General features: G+C 37.1%; 1 protein-coding gene across 5 annotated transcripts in view; it reads right to left on the bottom strand.

Moving 5' to 3' along the window:
- The window catches only part of rhbdf1a (rhomboid 5 homolog 1a (Drosophila)), a 66,249-nt gene that overhangs the window by 6,401 nt on the left and 43,056 nt on the right, over window positions 1-16,792 (bottom strand). For all 5 annotated transcript variants that reach the window (XM_039685968.2, XM_039685970.2, XM_039685971.2 and 2 more), the window contains 13 exons: window positions 13,734-13,947; window positions 13,444-13,650; window positions 12,089-12,211; window positions 11,839-11,999; window positions 8,412-8,663; window positions 8,210-8,321; window positions 8,028-8,102; window positions 2,864-3,025; window positions 2,685-2,785; window positions 2,544-2,607; window positions 2,336-2,430; window positions 2,166-2,241; window positions 1,493-1,593 (listed from right to left, as the gene is read on the bottom strand). In XM_039685968.2, coding sequence (XP_039541902.2) covers window positions 1,493-1,593; window positions 2,166-2,241; window positions 2,336-2,430; window positions 2,544-2,607; window positions 2,685-2,785; window positions 2,864-3,025; window positions 8,028-8,102; window positions 8,210-8,321; window positions 8,412-8,663; window positions 11,839-11,999; window positions 12,089-12,211; window positions 13,444-13,650; window positions 13,734-13,947 — 1,743 coding nt within the window. The remainder of the gene's footprint in view (window positions 1-1,492; window positions 1,594-2,165; window positions 2,242-2,335; window positions 2,431-2,543; window positions 2,608-2,684; window positions 2,786-2,863; window positions 3,026-8,027; window positions 8,103-8,209; window positions 8,322-8,411; window positions 8,664-11,838; window positions 12,000-12,088; window positions 12,212-13,443; window positions 13,651-13,733; window positions 13,948-16,792) is intronic.

Here is a 16,792-nt window from a genome sequence, read left to right as displayed (position 1 = left end):
TATATCTCGCAATTCTGACTTTATATCTCGCAATTCTGACTTTATATCTCGCAATTCTGACTTTATATCTCGCAATTCTGACTTTATATCTCGCAATTTCCGACTTTATATCTCACAATTCTGACTTTATATCTCGCAATTCTGACTTTATATCTCGCAATTCCGCCTTTATGTCTTGCAATTTCCGACTTTATATCTCACAATTCTGACTATATATCTCGCAATTCTGACTTTATATCTCGCAATTCTGACTTTATATCTCGCAATGCTGACTTTATATCTCGCAATGCTGACTATATATCTCGCAATTCCGCCTTTATGTCTTGCAATTCCGACTTTATATCTCGCAATTCTGACTTTATATCTCGCAATTCTGACTTTATATCACGCAATTCTGACTTTATATTTTGCAATTCTGACTTTATATCTTGCAATTCTGACTTTATATCTCACAATTCTTTCTGACTTTATATCTCGCAATTCCGACTTTATATCTCACAATTCTGACTTTATATCTCGCAATTCTTACTTTATATCTCGCAATTCTGACTATATATCTCGCAATTCTGACTTTATATCTCGCAATTCTGACTTTATATCTCGCAATTCCGCCTTTATGTCTCGCAATTCCGACTTTATATCTCACAATTCTGACTTTATATCTCGCAATTCTTACTTTATATCTCGCAATTCTGACTATATATCTCGCAATTCTGACTTTATATCTCGCAATTCTGACTATATATCTCGCAATGCTGACTTTATATCTCGCAATTCCGCCTTTATGTCTTGCAATTCCGACTTTATATCTCACAATTCTGACTTTATATCTCGCAATTCTGACTTTATATCTCGCAATTCTGACTTTATACCTTGCAATTCTGACTTTATATCTCGTAATTCTGACTTTATATTTCGTAATTGCAACTTTATATCTCACAATTCTGACTTTACATCTCGCAGTTCTGGGAAATAAAGTCAGAATTGCGAGATGTAAACTAGCAATTTTGAGAAAAAAAGTCAGAATTGTGAGATAAAAAGTCTCAATTACATTTTTTATTTTTCATTCTGTGGCAGAAACAAGCTTCCATAGTGAATAAATTACGTAAATTTGTACATTTTTGTTTCAATGTTGAAGTTTAATATACATTTAAAACTGAAATTCTTTGCTTGTTTGTTTCATCTATTTTTATTGTTGCAATTTTTAACTTTCAGTTTAAATTTGGCTGCAAATAGGCCTGTCATATGCTTTTTGCATCGCTCTGGGTCTGAACGGACCTTTCATTTGCATAGCTTAACTTTTTTTGTTATGCTGTTGGTGTGACCAGTCTGTTACCACATTGTCTGTGACATTTTCTGTTTCAATTTCGTCCGCAATCTTTTACTCATTTTGTGAACAGACCATTTGTCTGCAATTAGTTGCTACAAACTTCCCAAGTTTTTGTTGGGTGTGAACATTAGCTTAAGGACTTTATACTTTATAGTCACTCACCCAGCATGCAGAAACAGTGAGAGCCAGAGACGGTAGAACTGATCTGGGACTTCTGGGTTCAAGAAAGGAAGAAGGCCACACACGTCATCCATACAGTGAACCTGGCAGGGACAGATGAGTATGTTTCTTTAGATTATAAAACATCTAAAAGAGAAACACTACCAGTAATTAATTCAATTGCATTTTCAAGCTTAAGGATTAGACATTAGACCTTATTTAACACACTTTTAGCACAAAGTCTTAAGTTAAAACCCTGGATGTTGGCACAAGCTTCAGACCCGGGCAATCACTCTGTGCCCTCTCAGACGACAACAGATTTTGCCAATGCAGAGGAGATTAGCATGGCAACCTTCATGATGATTACAGAGCACTTAGCAGAGGGTAGATTTGTCTTCCAATATTATTCACGCCACCTCATTAGTCTAGTGGGTGAGTAATGACAAGAGGTGAAAGCTTTACACTCATTTGCGACCTGAACCATAGGGTTGCTTGCACTACCATTGTAAAGTTTGGGATCAGTAAGGTTTAAATACTCCAAAAGGGACTGTTAAGGCATTTGTAATGTTACAAAAGGTGCGTTATTCAAATAAATGCTGTTCTTTTAAAAGTTGATTTGCCACTTATAGCACATCTTTGACTTATTTCTGTGCTTCTCTGGTTTTAGTCTGCTTACTTGTGAGCAGAGGGTTGCCTCCTCATGGAAGTATCCTTTCATGAAGTCACAGTACTCCCTTGATGTGATTTCACACCTGCAAATCAACACACAAGATAGTTAAAAACAACATTATTCATGTCTCAGTATTGGATCATTTGTAACTAGCGAGTAATAGCAGATTTCCTCACCTCCCTTTAGTGCCGATGCAACAGGGCCGGCCGGTGATGGTACAGTCGATATGAGGCAGATTGGTGTGGTTCCCAGAATTATATTTGGTGCAGATCTGTAATACATATCTATATTAGGGGAAAGTATCTAATCGACCTTTACAACAAAGTACTGTAACGCTACCACATAGTTCTTTCATATAATTACCATTCTTGATGCAATACTTACTGGCCATTTGGTGATGTCATCAGGCCACTCATGAGGAGATACAGAGGCCGGCTCTATACACGTCCTGCCAAAAACACAGTGTTTGAAATGTCTCTGTGGAAATTGAAAATAGAAGTATTGAGTGAAGTCCTATTCCCTCACCTGGGGTCCTGATGACACACAGAGCCATACTGCCGCTTTTCCCCCTCCAGCAGAGGGGTGCTGGGATGCTGAGGCCATTTTACCCATACAGCCAAAGTGCTCTGAAACATAAAGAAAGATGTCAATGAGCCGACAGTTTCTCATTCATAGCTTTGATAGTGCACAGCTCGTGTACTTACAGAGCATTCCTCCTCTAAGGTCTGCAGACAGCCTGAGCGGTCGTTGCGCACACAGCAAGCTGAATGTCGCTCCATTTCCCTCTTTTTTTTAATCAGTTCATGTACCTGGTGGTCCCGTCGCATACAAGGTGAGAATTTGGCTCCCAGGTGGATCAAGGCCTCCTGTTGAGAAGCAGACAATGATACTATTTTATTCAGTTGTTCAGTAGGAAAACGTTCAATCCCTGATCGCTGCTTATGAAATACATTTCATATATAATTTCACAGAATAGAAGCCGCATCTGAAGTGCCATACACTACCGATCAAAAGTTTGGGGTTGGTAAGAGTCGATAAGTCTCTTATGCTCATCAAGGCTGTATAGATTTGATCAAAAATACAATAATATTGTGAAATATTATTACAATTTAAAATGGTATTGTAATACATTTTTAAATGTATAATTTATTCAAAGCATCATTACTCCAGTCTTCAGTGTCACATGATCCTTCAGAAATCATTCTAATGATCTGATTTACTGCTCAAGATACATTTCTTGCTATTATCAATGTTGAAAACAGTTGTGCTGCTATTATTGACTATATTGACATTAAAAATTGTGCGCAGTTGGAAGAAAACAAAACTAGAGGTATTTCACATTTCGTGGAAGGATAGTGTTACTGCATACAGAAATTCCTTACAAATTGCTAGATAAGAAATATGAGAAAACAAACACAACCCAAGAAATCAAAACCTAACAACCCTAGGTTTTGATTTGATACAGTGGCTAAATTAGTGATAAATAAAGCTTCAACTTCAGATGTTTCCAAACAGAACAGCATTTATGAATTTCTTACTGGCAAGATCCACTTCTTAAAGCTACACTGTGTAACTCTTTTAGTTTATTCTTAGCTAAAAACACTTAGTTCTTTCAAAAATATATGTGCTCATTAGTGTATATTTACTTCGTTCAAGTAATAAAGTATTCTCGTGAGTGTATAATATGCCATTGAAAATACATACGGGTAAGGGGTTCTAATCTCGGTCGCCACGTTGACCCTCCATCTTGAAAGTACATTAGCCAAAGAGGGACACACCCGTTAATTCAAGCTTCGCCTTTCGCGTTTACGTTTGAGTTAACACTCATGGACGAGGTCGAACTGGAGGCCATGTTAATCTTGGACTACATTGGCCACCGTATGAGTTAAAACGAAATCGGAATTGAGAGGAATTAGAAACTAATATTCACTGGATGGTCATATACCTTTTCACCACTGGATGGGGGTAAAAATCACAGAGTGTAGCTTTAATATTATTAATTAATCATTGTCTAGGATATGTACCAAACACCTTTAAGCTGGCTGTTATTAAACCTCTTATTAAAAAACGCAACTTGATCCTAGAGAACTAGTTAATTATAGGCCGATCTCGAATCTCCCTTTCCTGTCAAAAATACTAGAAAAGGCAGTTTCCTCACAACTATGTTACTCTCCACAGAAATGGTATCTGCGAAGATTTAAAGACCATATATCAACCAAAATATCAAGAAAACTGCTCTCATTACTATTAGAGTCACAAATGACTTGCTCTTTTCATCCGATCGTGGTTGTAGCTCTCTATTAGTGTTGCAGGGATAGTGCAGCTTTTGATACCATTGACCACAACATTCTTTTGGATAGCCTCGAAAATTACGTTGATATTATTGGAATTGCATTGCCATGGTTCAAATCATACTAATCTGACAGGTATCAACTAACAGCAGTAAATGAAGAGGTGTCATGTCAATCACACATTCATTCAGTATGGAGTACAGCAAGGCTAAGTACTAAGACCGTTGCTTTTCACCATGTACATGCTACCCTTGGGCAAGGCAAGGCACTTTTATTGCTAAAGCATGTTTAAAACAGCCACTGCTGACCAAAGAACAAAGTGCTGTACAATCAAACAAAATTAGACAATAAAATACATTTATAAACTGACATAAGAATAAAATACAATAAAGCACATAAACTGACAAGAGAACACAAATTATTGGGACTACATTGATCCAAATGCCAGAGAAAAAAGATACGTCTTCAGAGAGGTCTTAAAACTAAACATTCATTTCGTTCGTTGAATGAACCAAATGACATGAAAAAAGATTCGTTCATTTTGATAAACGAGTTCGAACTGGAGAGTCACGAACGCTCATCACAGAACAGAGCAAGGCGAGCGTTTGAGCTTATAAAATTTAAACTTTTTTTTTTTTTTAAATGAGTGATCGTTTCTCTAGATAAGACCCTTATTCATCGTCTGGAATCGTTTAAAGCCCTTTGAACAGTTTGCAGTTTGCACTGAAACTGTCTTTTGGACCTTGAACCGTTTGGTTCCCATTGAAGTCCATTATATGGAGAAAAATCCTGGAATGTTTTCATCAAAAACCTTAATTTCTTTTCAACTGAAGAAATAATGACATGGACATCTTGGATGACATGGGGGTGAGTAAATTATCAGCAAAAGTTTTTTTAAAAGGAAACTACTCCTTTAACTTCATATGAGACATAGGCATGGTCAACATAAACCTGTTCAAAGACCTTAAGGGCCTAGAACAATTCCAGAGGAGAAGAACATCTATAATGTATTGTGGAGCCCGGCCATTTAACCCCTTATACACACACACAATACAACTTTAAATGTAACACGGTATTCGAACGGCAACCAGTGAATTGAAGCCAGAACAGGCTAAATATATTCAAAACTTCATTGGCTCCCTATTTAACATCACATACATTTTTAAAAATCTTGCTGATTAATAAGAAAGCTCTAAATGGTTTAGTTCCTCAGTACTTAAGCAAGCTTTTAACACATTATAGTCCTTCATGTCTATTGTGATCTCAAAATTTCGGCCAGTTGATAATACCTAGAATATCAAAATCAACTGCAGGCGGTAGATCCTTTACCCATTATAGCACCCAAACTCTGGCCTTCTTAGCCTTGCTCTGGACTCTCTTTAACCTGGTATGCACATAGAAAACCTTTCTAAGACTCAAATCTCTTAAACGATTGTTAGGCTGCATAAATTCGGTTAACCGAAACCAGGAACACTTCCCATAACACCCCATGTATGAGAATGGCATCTAATATTAGTCTCTCTGTTTATCCTGAGGTTACCGTAGTGAGCCGTATCCAGACCAGATGGTGGACCTGCACCTAGACACGACCACAACGCAGTCTTGAATGTCAGTAGAGATCCTGTAACCTGTATCCTGACACGACAGCCATGCATCGGCACAGATCCTCAGCAAAGACCATAAGAAACCGACAAGTCCTCAGCACAGAAACTATGCCCAGCTTTATCTCCACACTGCCGTGATGAATCCGATCTTCAATCCAATCTTCAAGCAAAAGGAATTGGATGAAATATTTATACGCCACCAGATAAGAACTGAGCCTGGTTTCTCCCAAGGTTTTTTCTCTCCATTCTGTCACCTGATAGAGTTTGGGTTCCTTGCCACTGTCTCTGGCTTGCAATTAATATTAAACAATATTATTGATTTGACTGCACTGACACTTTTGGATGAAAACTGAACTGAGCTGGACGATGACATCACTGTTTTCTGCAGAACTGCTAACTAATTTAATAACTGATTATCTTTACAGTGGAGCTGAATCAACACTGAACTGACTTCAGTTGACACTATTTTCCTTTGGAGCTGCTGTACAGCCAAAATTAACTATGTTTGCATAATTAATCTGTACTGGATGAAGCGCTACAGTATATAAATAAAGGTGACCAAGTCATAAATGTATTGACACACTAATCGCAATCATGTGAAATAGTATGACAACCTCGAAAGTCTGAAGATTGCTGTGCCATGAGACATGCAGTGTTTTTAGACAGTACTTCAGATCATAATTTAATCATAACTAACTAACTAACCAAGTGTCATGAAACCCTTCCCTGTTTTAGTCTGGTCGTTCACACCTCAGAGTTGAAAAATTCTCAAGAAATGGGCATGTAAAGCTGTGGAAAAGTGGGAGAGTAGAAGGTAGGAAAAGAGGAGACAACAACGAATAAAACACAGACTTGCAAGTTGCAGCACACATGAATATAGACACATGAATGTTAAAATATGACCACGGAGAGAGAAACCCCCCCCCAGCATTTTAAAAATATAACCCAAACTCCCAAGACCGAGAGCCTGTAATGCGATCTCATGCATACTATGGCACAGTGATTTGATTGAACAAGCCCCTTTTCATGAATAAATGCAGCAAATCTCTCACAACCAGATGGCGTAGACTCCACCTCAGATTCAGTCACACTGCTTCGACATTGCTTTTCAGCCCGGAAGAACGAAACTGCTCTTAAAGGAGTGGTTCACTTTTCAAAAACTTTTGCTGATAATTTACTCACACCCATGTCATCCAAGATGTCCATGTCTTTCTTTCTTCAGTCGAAAAGAAATTAAGGTTTTTGATGAAAACATTCCAGGATTTTTCTCCATATAATGGACTTCAATGGGAACCAAACGGTTCAAGGTCCAAAAGACAGTTTCAGTGCAAATCTTTTTCTGAGTCAAATCGTTCGTTTCGTTTGTTGAATGAACCAAATGACTCGGTAAAAGATTCGTTCATTTTGATGAACGAGTTCGAACAGGAGAGTCACGAACGCGCATCACAGAACAGAGCAAGGCGAGCATTTGAGCTTATAAAACGTAAACTTTGTTAATTATTTATTAAATGAGCGATAGTTTCTCTTGATAAGACCCTTATTCATCGTCTGGAATCGTTTAAAGCCCTTTGAACAGTTTGCAGTTTGCACTGAAACTGTTTTGGACCTTGAACCGTTTGGTTCCCATTGAAGTCCATAATATGGAGAAAAATGCTGGAATGTTTTCATCAAAAACCTTAATTTCTTTTCGACTGAAGAAAGAAAGACATGGACATCTTGGATGACATGGGGGTGAGTAAATTATCAGCGAAAGTTTTTTCAAAAGTGAACTACTTCTTTAAAAACTCAAAAATAACCAATGTGTGTGTATATGTATTTTATAACTGAGTTTCATAAGTAGTGTTTTCAGTGATGCACAGCCTGTATATATCTGTTCACATTTCAAAAAATGTGTTTTGGGGTTTCATGACCCTTTAATAAATAAATAAATAAATAAATAAATAAATAAATAAATAAATAAATAAAAAACTCACCGAACTCGGTCCAATCCAAAAGTTCTCTTGCTGCACAAATTTGACATTTTCATAAACGCCTTTATTTCTTAGGACCTTTATGGGGGAAAAACAAAACAAAAGTGATGACAAACACCAGATGGTCAGAAACAGGAATAGATCATCCGAAATGTAGGATATTTTGAAAGTGTAGCAGCACTCACTGAATCTACAGTTTCATGCTGGGAGAAGCCCACTGGTGCAATGCCATAAATACACACTGCCAAAATGGTGATGAGTATGTGAACGAACGTTATCCAATATGTAAAGAAAGGCCTGAGAAACAGAATAAAAAACACAGCCTCACATTATAAGCATCTCCGGAAATCTTAAAGATGTTTTAGGGATTTAAATAAGTTTGCAAACCTGTGGTCATCCATGTCCTCTATTTGTTGTTTCACGTAGCTGTCGATACGCTTGCGATATGTTCGATTGGTCAGCTTTCCCACCATGCCCAATCCGTACGGTCTTTTTTCTCTTGCAAAGAGCTTTTTGACTGGGACGGCTATGCGTTGGCCTCTCCGCTGACCGTCCACACTCACTACCTCCTGCTTCAGTCTGACTTTAGGGGGGACTGGAGTTCCCTCCTTAACTTTTCGCCAGCCGCGCTCTAAAGGCCTGTTTGAAGAACGAGGATAGAAGGATAAAGCATATAGTCATAAAACAAGGTCTACGCTAGACAAATATATTTGTTTTCTGGCATTTTATGTCAATAAATAATTTTTCTTTTTCAAATATTTTTGGATATGATTTATTTATATTTTTTCAGCAAAATATATAAATCATATCTAATGTTTCTTAAACAATATTTTTAATTATATTTTCAAAAGTATTTTGAATCATTGAAATATTGAATATATGGGTAACACTTTACTTGAATAAGACTGACATGACACCTTCATAATCATGACAAGACATGTTAAGTTTTATGCATGTTTGTGACAACTGTCATTAGTGTCATTCGCTCAATTATGACATTTGTAATGCAAACATGACATTGTTTGAGATGTCTTTGTTATGACACCTTGACATAAACCAACACATCATAACCTGTCAGAGTCTTTGTCATGACAACTTGACATTACTAAGACAACACAACCTGTCATAAACACATGTCATAAACACTCTGATGCTTTTTTGGTAACAGCCACTAGGTGGCGCGTCGGTATCGCGACCGGCCGCCATTTTGGGGTGAAAATTCCGACTGGAGTTACTGGACAACAGCACAGATAACAGTTTATTGAGGTATTTTTTTTTTTTTTTGGCAGTAGTGAGTATTATCATTGTATGCAACTTTACACATTTACTACTATTATTATTTATAATCCTCACTAGGACTGAAAAATATTTTGTATGTTTTAATCCCCTGGATCATGCTACAAACATGATGATCATTGATGAGCTTTGTCCGTTATCCTATAACTTTAATTGTCACTTTGGACAGTGGCTGTGTTTTTTGTTTACATAGTCTTGCTTTAACGGTCATTAATATAAGATAGTGCTGCAAAAAAACAAAAGAATTTAATTTACTGTAAAGCTACTCAGGCATGTGATTGGCTAAGGACAAAAAAGCAGGAAAATATACCAAGTGAGAGCAAATGTTCAATCAAAGTCTAATATAGTCTTCACTGTATAAATTATACATTGATTCTTATTAAAGCTACTATTAAAGTTCTCAGTCAAGAGCAGTGAGTGATTTCCTCTGTGTTTTGTTGTTTAATTAACATTAAATAGATAGTTCTCCCAAAAATTGTAATTGTCATAATTTACTCTCTCAAGTTGTTTTAAACCTGAATAAGTTTCTTTCTTATGTTTAAGTTATTTAAGTTATTTGGAAGAATGTGGGTAACCAAACAGTTGATGTACCCCAGTGATTTCCATAGTAAATTTTTCCCTATAGAAGTCAATGGGGACCAGCAACTATCTGGTTACCCACATTCTTCAAAATATCTTCTTTTTTGTTCAGCACAAAAAACAAATTAATACAGGTTTGGAACAACATTACAGTGATTAAATAATGACATAATTTTTATTTTGGGGTCAACTATCCCTTTAAGAACAGGCGGCTGCATTTTTATTATTAGGGCTACTGTCACTTTAAGACCTGTACGCGACACGTCTAATATACACGGAGAATTTGACAAGCAGATTTCTTTCAATTTTCTCGGTTTGCTTTGAGTTTAGACATAACCAAATGTTCTTATGTAAACCTTGTGTGTATTTGAGAGTATTAGCGAAATAATACTCGAAAGATAACTTTAGTCCAGCAACCAGGCGCTGTTAGACACGCTTTAGTTCATGTGCACGTCGAGTGTTCGCGCTCAGAACAGCGCATCAGCAGTGAATGACATGTTTAACCGGCAAGGCTTTAAGCACATGCATGCACATTAACTTTTGTGAGTATTTTTTTTGAGTATATGTCGCGTTGTACACTAATGCTGTTGAGACGGAGGTTTCAGGACTGCAACTGACAGAATGCACGACATAGACGCTACATATTTCTACAGAAGCAGTCAGCAGCTTGCTTGGAGCAAGGATCATAGCGCAAATTTGAAATATATCGATATATCGCCCAGCCCTGGTGACCTAACTGTGATGTTCTTGTCAACTGACAACGATACCAGCGCGAGAGCGACTGAGATAAGAAATTGAGCAGGTGAACAAGCTGAACCAATTAGACATTTTCTGGCTGAACGCAAATACGTCCTTGTTGATACTTTTAAAGGAACTTTCTGTACGCACGTCTACTCTATTGTTGTTATATTTATTGTCCAACATTTACATTTTAGTACAACATTTATTTGCTGAATTCATTTATTTCATTGCTATCTTATTTTTGTATGTAACGTTATGTGTACCCCCTGGGAAACGGTCTAATGTTATTATAACTTTATGAACTGATATCACTTTATTCTTACCTGTCACACTTAATGTGGAGAGTAATATAATGAATTAAATCCTTGAACTTCCCTGTCTCAAGTTATGTGGAGGGAAAAGCCTGGTTAAGAAGTAACTTCGTTTTAACTGCTATAACGTTAACTGTTGTGAGTTAAAATAATCACCTACTTATTTCAACCTAAAAATGACCTCTGCACTGGACTAAATATATATAATATATGACTGCCGAGTCGCTTTCACCCCAAAATGCCTGCTGGGCGCTGGTGTTGCAATGGAACGTTCTGTTGGCTTTCACTTCTTGTCAATATACTTTCTTTGTTAACATTGCTTTAAAATGTCAGGTGGTTGGTTTTGACATTGGCTGTCATGAGGCATTATATCTTTTTAATGACAAATTCAATTAGTACCACTGTAGTTGAGGTCAAAATATTCATGACACAGTTATGATGGCCTCATGACAGCCAATGTCAAAGCCAACCACATGACAGTTTAACTTAATTTTATGTCAAGATGTCATGACAAAGACACTGACAGGTTATGATGTTTTGGTTTATGTCAAGATATCATAACAAAGACATCTCAAACTATGTCATATTTGCCTTCAAAATGTCATTATTGAGCGAAAGACACTTAATGACAGTTGTCATAAACATGCATAAACCTTACTTCATATTCAAGACATATGTCATGTCATGGTTATGAATGTGTCCTGTCAGTCTTATGCACACCCCTTCAAGTAAAGTGTTACCGCCATGCAGTAATGAAAAGGACTGTGCCATCTAGAGTTTCATGACTGAACCAGAAATTCTCTGCAGCTAACATTTTCTATTATCAAATATTTTATAGCATCAAAGCAAAATTACTGTGACAGGTAATGATGTGTTGTGAAGCTCACAGCATTAAGTGACTCCTCTCTAACTCGCTTTTTTCCAGCGCGCTGCCCGTTAGCTCCGACTCATCCAGCTGTTTGCTGTCCACGTCCTTCATGGTGGAGTCTGATGGAGACTCAAACACCTCGTCGTGAAAAGTGGACATCTCCTCCTGCATCATGGCATCCTGAAGCCCGACAGACAGTAAGCATACATATTGGAATAGTCTCCCAAAAGCAAATGCATGTGTGATGTGTTTCGGTGGGATTATCCTACCCTAGCGAAGAACGATGTGTCCAGTTCATCTGGGAAGTCCACAACATCTTCCTCAATAAAGCTAGCAGGTGTGAAGCTGCGCCTGTGAGCTCGTTTTAGCGTGCCTTCGCGCAGTGAGCGACCCTTAAAATACAAAAACAGATACACAACACTTTATCAATCAGCATTGCATACTAAGCAGTATAAAAAGTATTTACTAGGGCTGTCAAACGATTAATCGCATCCAAAATAAAAGTTTGTGTTTACATAATATATGTGGGTGCACTGTGTATAATTATTTTATATGTATATAAATACACACACATGCTTGTATATATTTAAGAAAATGTATTGATTTATACAGTATGTACATGAAAATATTTCTTAAATATACAAGCATGTGTGTGTATTTATATACATATAAAATAATTATACACAGTGCACCCACATATATTATGTAAACACAAACTTTTATTTTGGATGCGATTAATCGCGATTAATAGTTTGACAGCCCTAGTATTTACTATAAATACCAGACTATTAACTAAGAATAAAGTAAATATATGACAAAATATACATTGACCTGTATACCAGCTCTGTCTCATATATATAATATTTTTTGCTTCATGTTATTGTCATTTTTAAAGATTGAATGTGCCCATTTGACCCTTCGCAAAGCTGCACCTTACAAATGCTACTGACCAATCCTACTTTAGCAGCTGTTCCCATTTGAGATGATCAAACAAGCTTCTGCTGTGTTCTAGTGTAGGTCTGTGGAGTATATCTAGAGTATCAGTTATCACAAAATACAGTAAAAGTTAGTTACCGGGTCACTTACTATAGTGAACCACGAAGCTCAGACAGGCTCAGAAAACAGTGTCATTGTTAAGTCAGTTCAGTGTTGACTCAGGTCAACATTGGGTGCAGGACACTATAGTTCATTTATGTAAGTTAGGATAGCAAGGTGTCTGAATACATTTTGGTTTGACTGTAAATACATTTGAATTGACTTGACACCACAAGATCAAAACGTGGTGCATAATTTCCAGAAAAGTTCCAAAAACTGTAAATTGTTTTAATTTTATGTATTTATTTTTGTTTTGTTTCATTTTTTCTTGGATTTGGTATATATATATATATATAGGTACACATAGGCTAGCTACTACTATGCACTACGCTTTTGAGTCCATAACAAATTTCCCCAAGGGGACAATAAATTCTATTCTATTCTATTCTATTCTATTCTATTCTATTCTATTCTATTCTATTCTATTCTATTCTATTCTATTCTAAAATCATTCCCAATGTGCAAATTCAACTGAAACAGAGGGTAATGGTATAAAGGTCATGTCTGCAGCTGTGGGTCACGTGCTCACCTTGACCAGAGCGGCCGCCGCCCTGAAGCTCATCTTGGCCACGGACTCGCGCTTGCGTCTGCGTGGGATGCGGTTCAGGCCTGAGCGTGAGCTGGTGAAGGAGCACAGGGACGCAGCGCCGGGGGTGATGGGAGTTTGAGGCACACTGTAGCCATCTACTTCCTCGACCATGCGAAACGCACGTCCTCGTGCCAGTGGGTCCACAATCTGAACAAAAAGCGCATCATTAAAAAAAAAAAAAGAGGGAACAGGTGCACATATTACTCTAGTGATGACTCCTGTCACCGTACCTTCTGCATGCCATGCTGGGATGAGGGTACGTAGAGAGGTGGAGGGGTTTCCGTGCTGGTCAGGGAGATGTTGTCCTGGCTGGGAAGCTCCATCTCACGGATCACCTGCGGTTTCAGCTTGCCGTAGCGCATGCTGCAGTGTCGCAGGCTCTTCCTCTGCCATTTCTGCGTGGCGTCGCCGTCCTTACTGACCCCGAACCAGTCCGCCGTACCCCTGAGAGCGATCGACACAACCCGTTCAGCTTGAGCTCACTCATCCAGAGATCACATGTCATCCCTGACTCTCTTGAATCTCCCTGTGTGCTAACATGTTTTTTCACAATAACTGGAAACTGCAATGATAGTTTCCACAAATGTGTGTCATACTGCTCCTGGCTGTGTATAAATGAGATCAAGGAAAGTTCGGTGAGGTAACTGTAGCAAACTTCTAAGGAAATAGTGATGGGACATGCCCAGGCATGCTTCACAGTAAAGCTATTGGCATTGGCTAAAATCCTGTCACAAAAACGAAACCAAATGCACATACACAGAATCATGTGGTGTCCATCCCTCTGCACAGCTGCTTGGCTTGGGAAACATCTGCCTCATAATGTCACGAGGCTGACATGTTTTTCAAGTTCACATATAACTCACGTTTCGGTCAAAAAGATAAATTCATGTAAAGCAGTGTAAAATAAATACACACAGCCTCACCCACGAAAATAATCACATTTTATGAAATAACCCCAAACGGTAAAAACTAGTGGCCCATTACAAAAAGGCTGTCAAAATGTAATAGTTAATACAGTTATTTTAATAAGATTGGGAATTGCATGTGATTGTAAAAGATTTCCCCTTATGCAGATTTTAGACACACGGGACTTCTGTGTGAGTAATGCCTCATACATTTCTCAAATTTCGTTAATGTGCCTACATCTTAAGTCTAAGGAATTTGGAGTGTGACTAAAAACTGAAAAACTGTTTTTCCTTTGTGCTTTTCAGAGACAGGCGTCGTCAAAACGATCCCCGTTCTCATGAATCCATGAAAACGACTAAAAACACTGTATTTATGCCAGGCCTGTAGTTTATGTATGGTGATGTCACTAAAGAAACACTACGTGCTGAACATGCACTACGCATACTCGTAATGTCACGTTTTTTTTGTTTTTTGTTTTTTTTAGTTGCCAGTTTTATGGAAATTGTCCAGTTGCTTATAAAAATTTAACTTTTCTTTCTCTTAAAGGGTTCGTTCACCCAAAAATGAAAATTCTGTCAGTATTTACTCACCCTCATGTTGTTCCAAACCTCTATGTGTTTATTTGTTCTGCTGAACACAAAGGAAGATATTTGGAAGAATGTTTTAATCAAGCAGATCTCATTCCCCATTGACTACCATAGTAGAAAAAATACATACTATGGTAGTCAATGGGGAATGAGATCTGTTTGATTAAAACATTCTTCCAGATATCTTCCTTTGTGTTCAACAGAACAAATAAACACATAGAGGTTTGGAACAACATGAGGGTGAGTAAATACTGACAGAATTTTCATTTTTGGGTGAACTAACCCTTTAACAATATGCATGATTATACCACAAAAGCTGGACAAGTTACACCACTCTCAACTCACACCACAACACTTTCCTGTCGACTTTATATACTATAATACTGTAAATAAAGCCAATTAGTAATAAGGTTAGGCCTTCAAAAGAAAGATTATGAACTATTACTAATAATAAATAATAAATGAACATGGGACCTCCTTCAAACAGTGACAGGATCTCCTTTTCATTACAATTTGGTTCATGTTTCATGACAGTGGTGGCTGAAATCAGTTTTTATAGAAGTAACCATGTAAGTTTTTGAAACTGTGGTTATCAGCCAACATTTTTGTAAGTGGTGTGTTTGAGATTTGAGTGCAGACCAACAATAATCTGCTAATGATTGGAGTATGTATGTGGAGGATGTGTGATGAAAATCATACTGTACATATAAGAATTTCCCCACAATGTGAATGTCTGATAATATTTGTATAAACGTTGTTTTATTGTTACAGTAAAATAAAATATAAATATTAAATGAAAAACAAACTTAGAAATGATGTATTTGCAAGTAACTGAAATAAGTTGAAGTTGAAGTACTAAAATTAAAATAAAAAATATTAATGATATATTTCTATTTCTATAAATTCTATAGAAAAGCACACAAAAATGACTAAAACTTAAACCTAAATTAAAATAATTAAAGTGAAAATTGAAAATATAAAAATTAAAAGCTAATTAAAAATATGAATAAATACTATAAAGATTCTAGCTGAGATTCCCATTGCTGTTCAGCGCACGCAACATGTGTGGCTATAAATCTCTAGAAAACCTGGATCGGCACCTCACAGAGAGATCTAATCTCGTCTTTCAGACTCACCGAGGCAATAAAAATGACTCAAAATGTGGTTTATGTTTCATCGGTAAGACAACAAATAAAGCCTGCCAGTCTGGGCACAGTGTCAAACTGAAGATGAATGTGCCGTTGGAGCTCATACATTGGAATGTTTTCAGTTCAGTTTAGAAGAACGGCAACAATGCGCCGTGTTGGAAATCATAACGGTTAGAGACAGTGAGAGCATGTCATGATACGAATCCATATTAGCCCTTATCAAAAGACTGAAGTTATGCATGGCATGATATGTGCTGAGAATCCAAACCATGTGAAACAGAAAACCACACAATCCTCACTACTTAAACATCCGAGGAGGGAGAACGCAAAGTGAACATATTTGACAGGGTCAAACCTCACAATGGATATTAGCTTTTATTTAGAAACTTAACTGTCATGCAAATGAATGCAATATTCTTTGATATCAAATTAATTTCCATCACTTTTCCATGACTTTTGTGATTACTGAATTGAATTGAGCTCACAAACAGCATATTCATGACTAGAAAAATGTAGATTGACTATAGAAATTTCCATTACGTTTCTAATGCAACATACAGCCTTTGTTTAAGTTTTGTGTACATGGACTTTTAAGGGCCGTTAATCATTTTCACTGATCCATGTGAATAGAGATAGTTTTGACAACAT

Source organism: Pimephales promelas, chromosome 3 (genome assembly GCF_988280905.1).
Source record: "Pimephales promelas chromosome 3, fPimPro1.hap1.1, whole genome shotgun sequence".
NCBI classification, from domain to species: Eukaryota; Metazoa; Chordata; class Actinopteri; order Cypriniformes; family Leuciscidae; genus Pimephales; species Pimephales promelas.
This window is presented reverse-complemented; position numbering and strand designations above follow the sequence as displayed.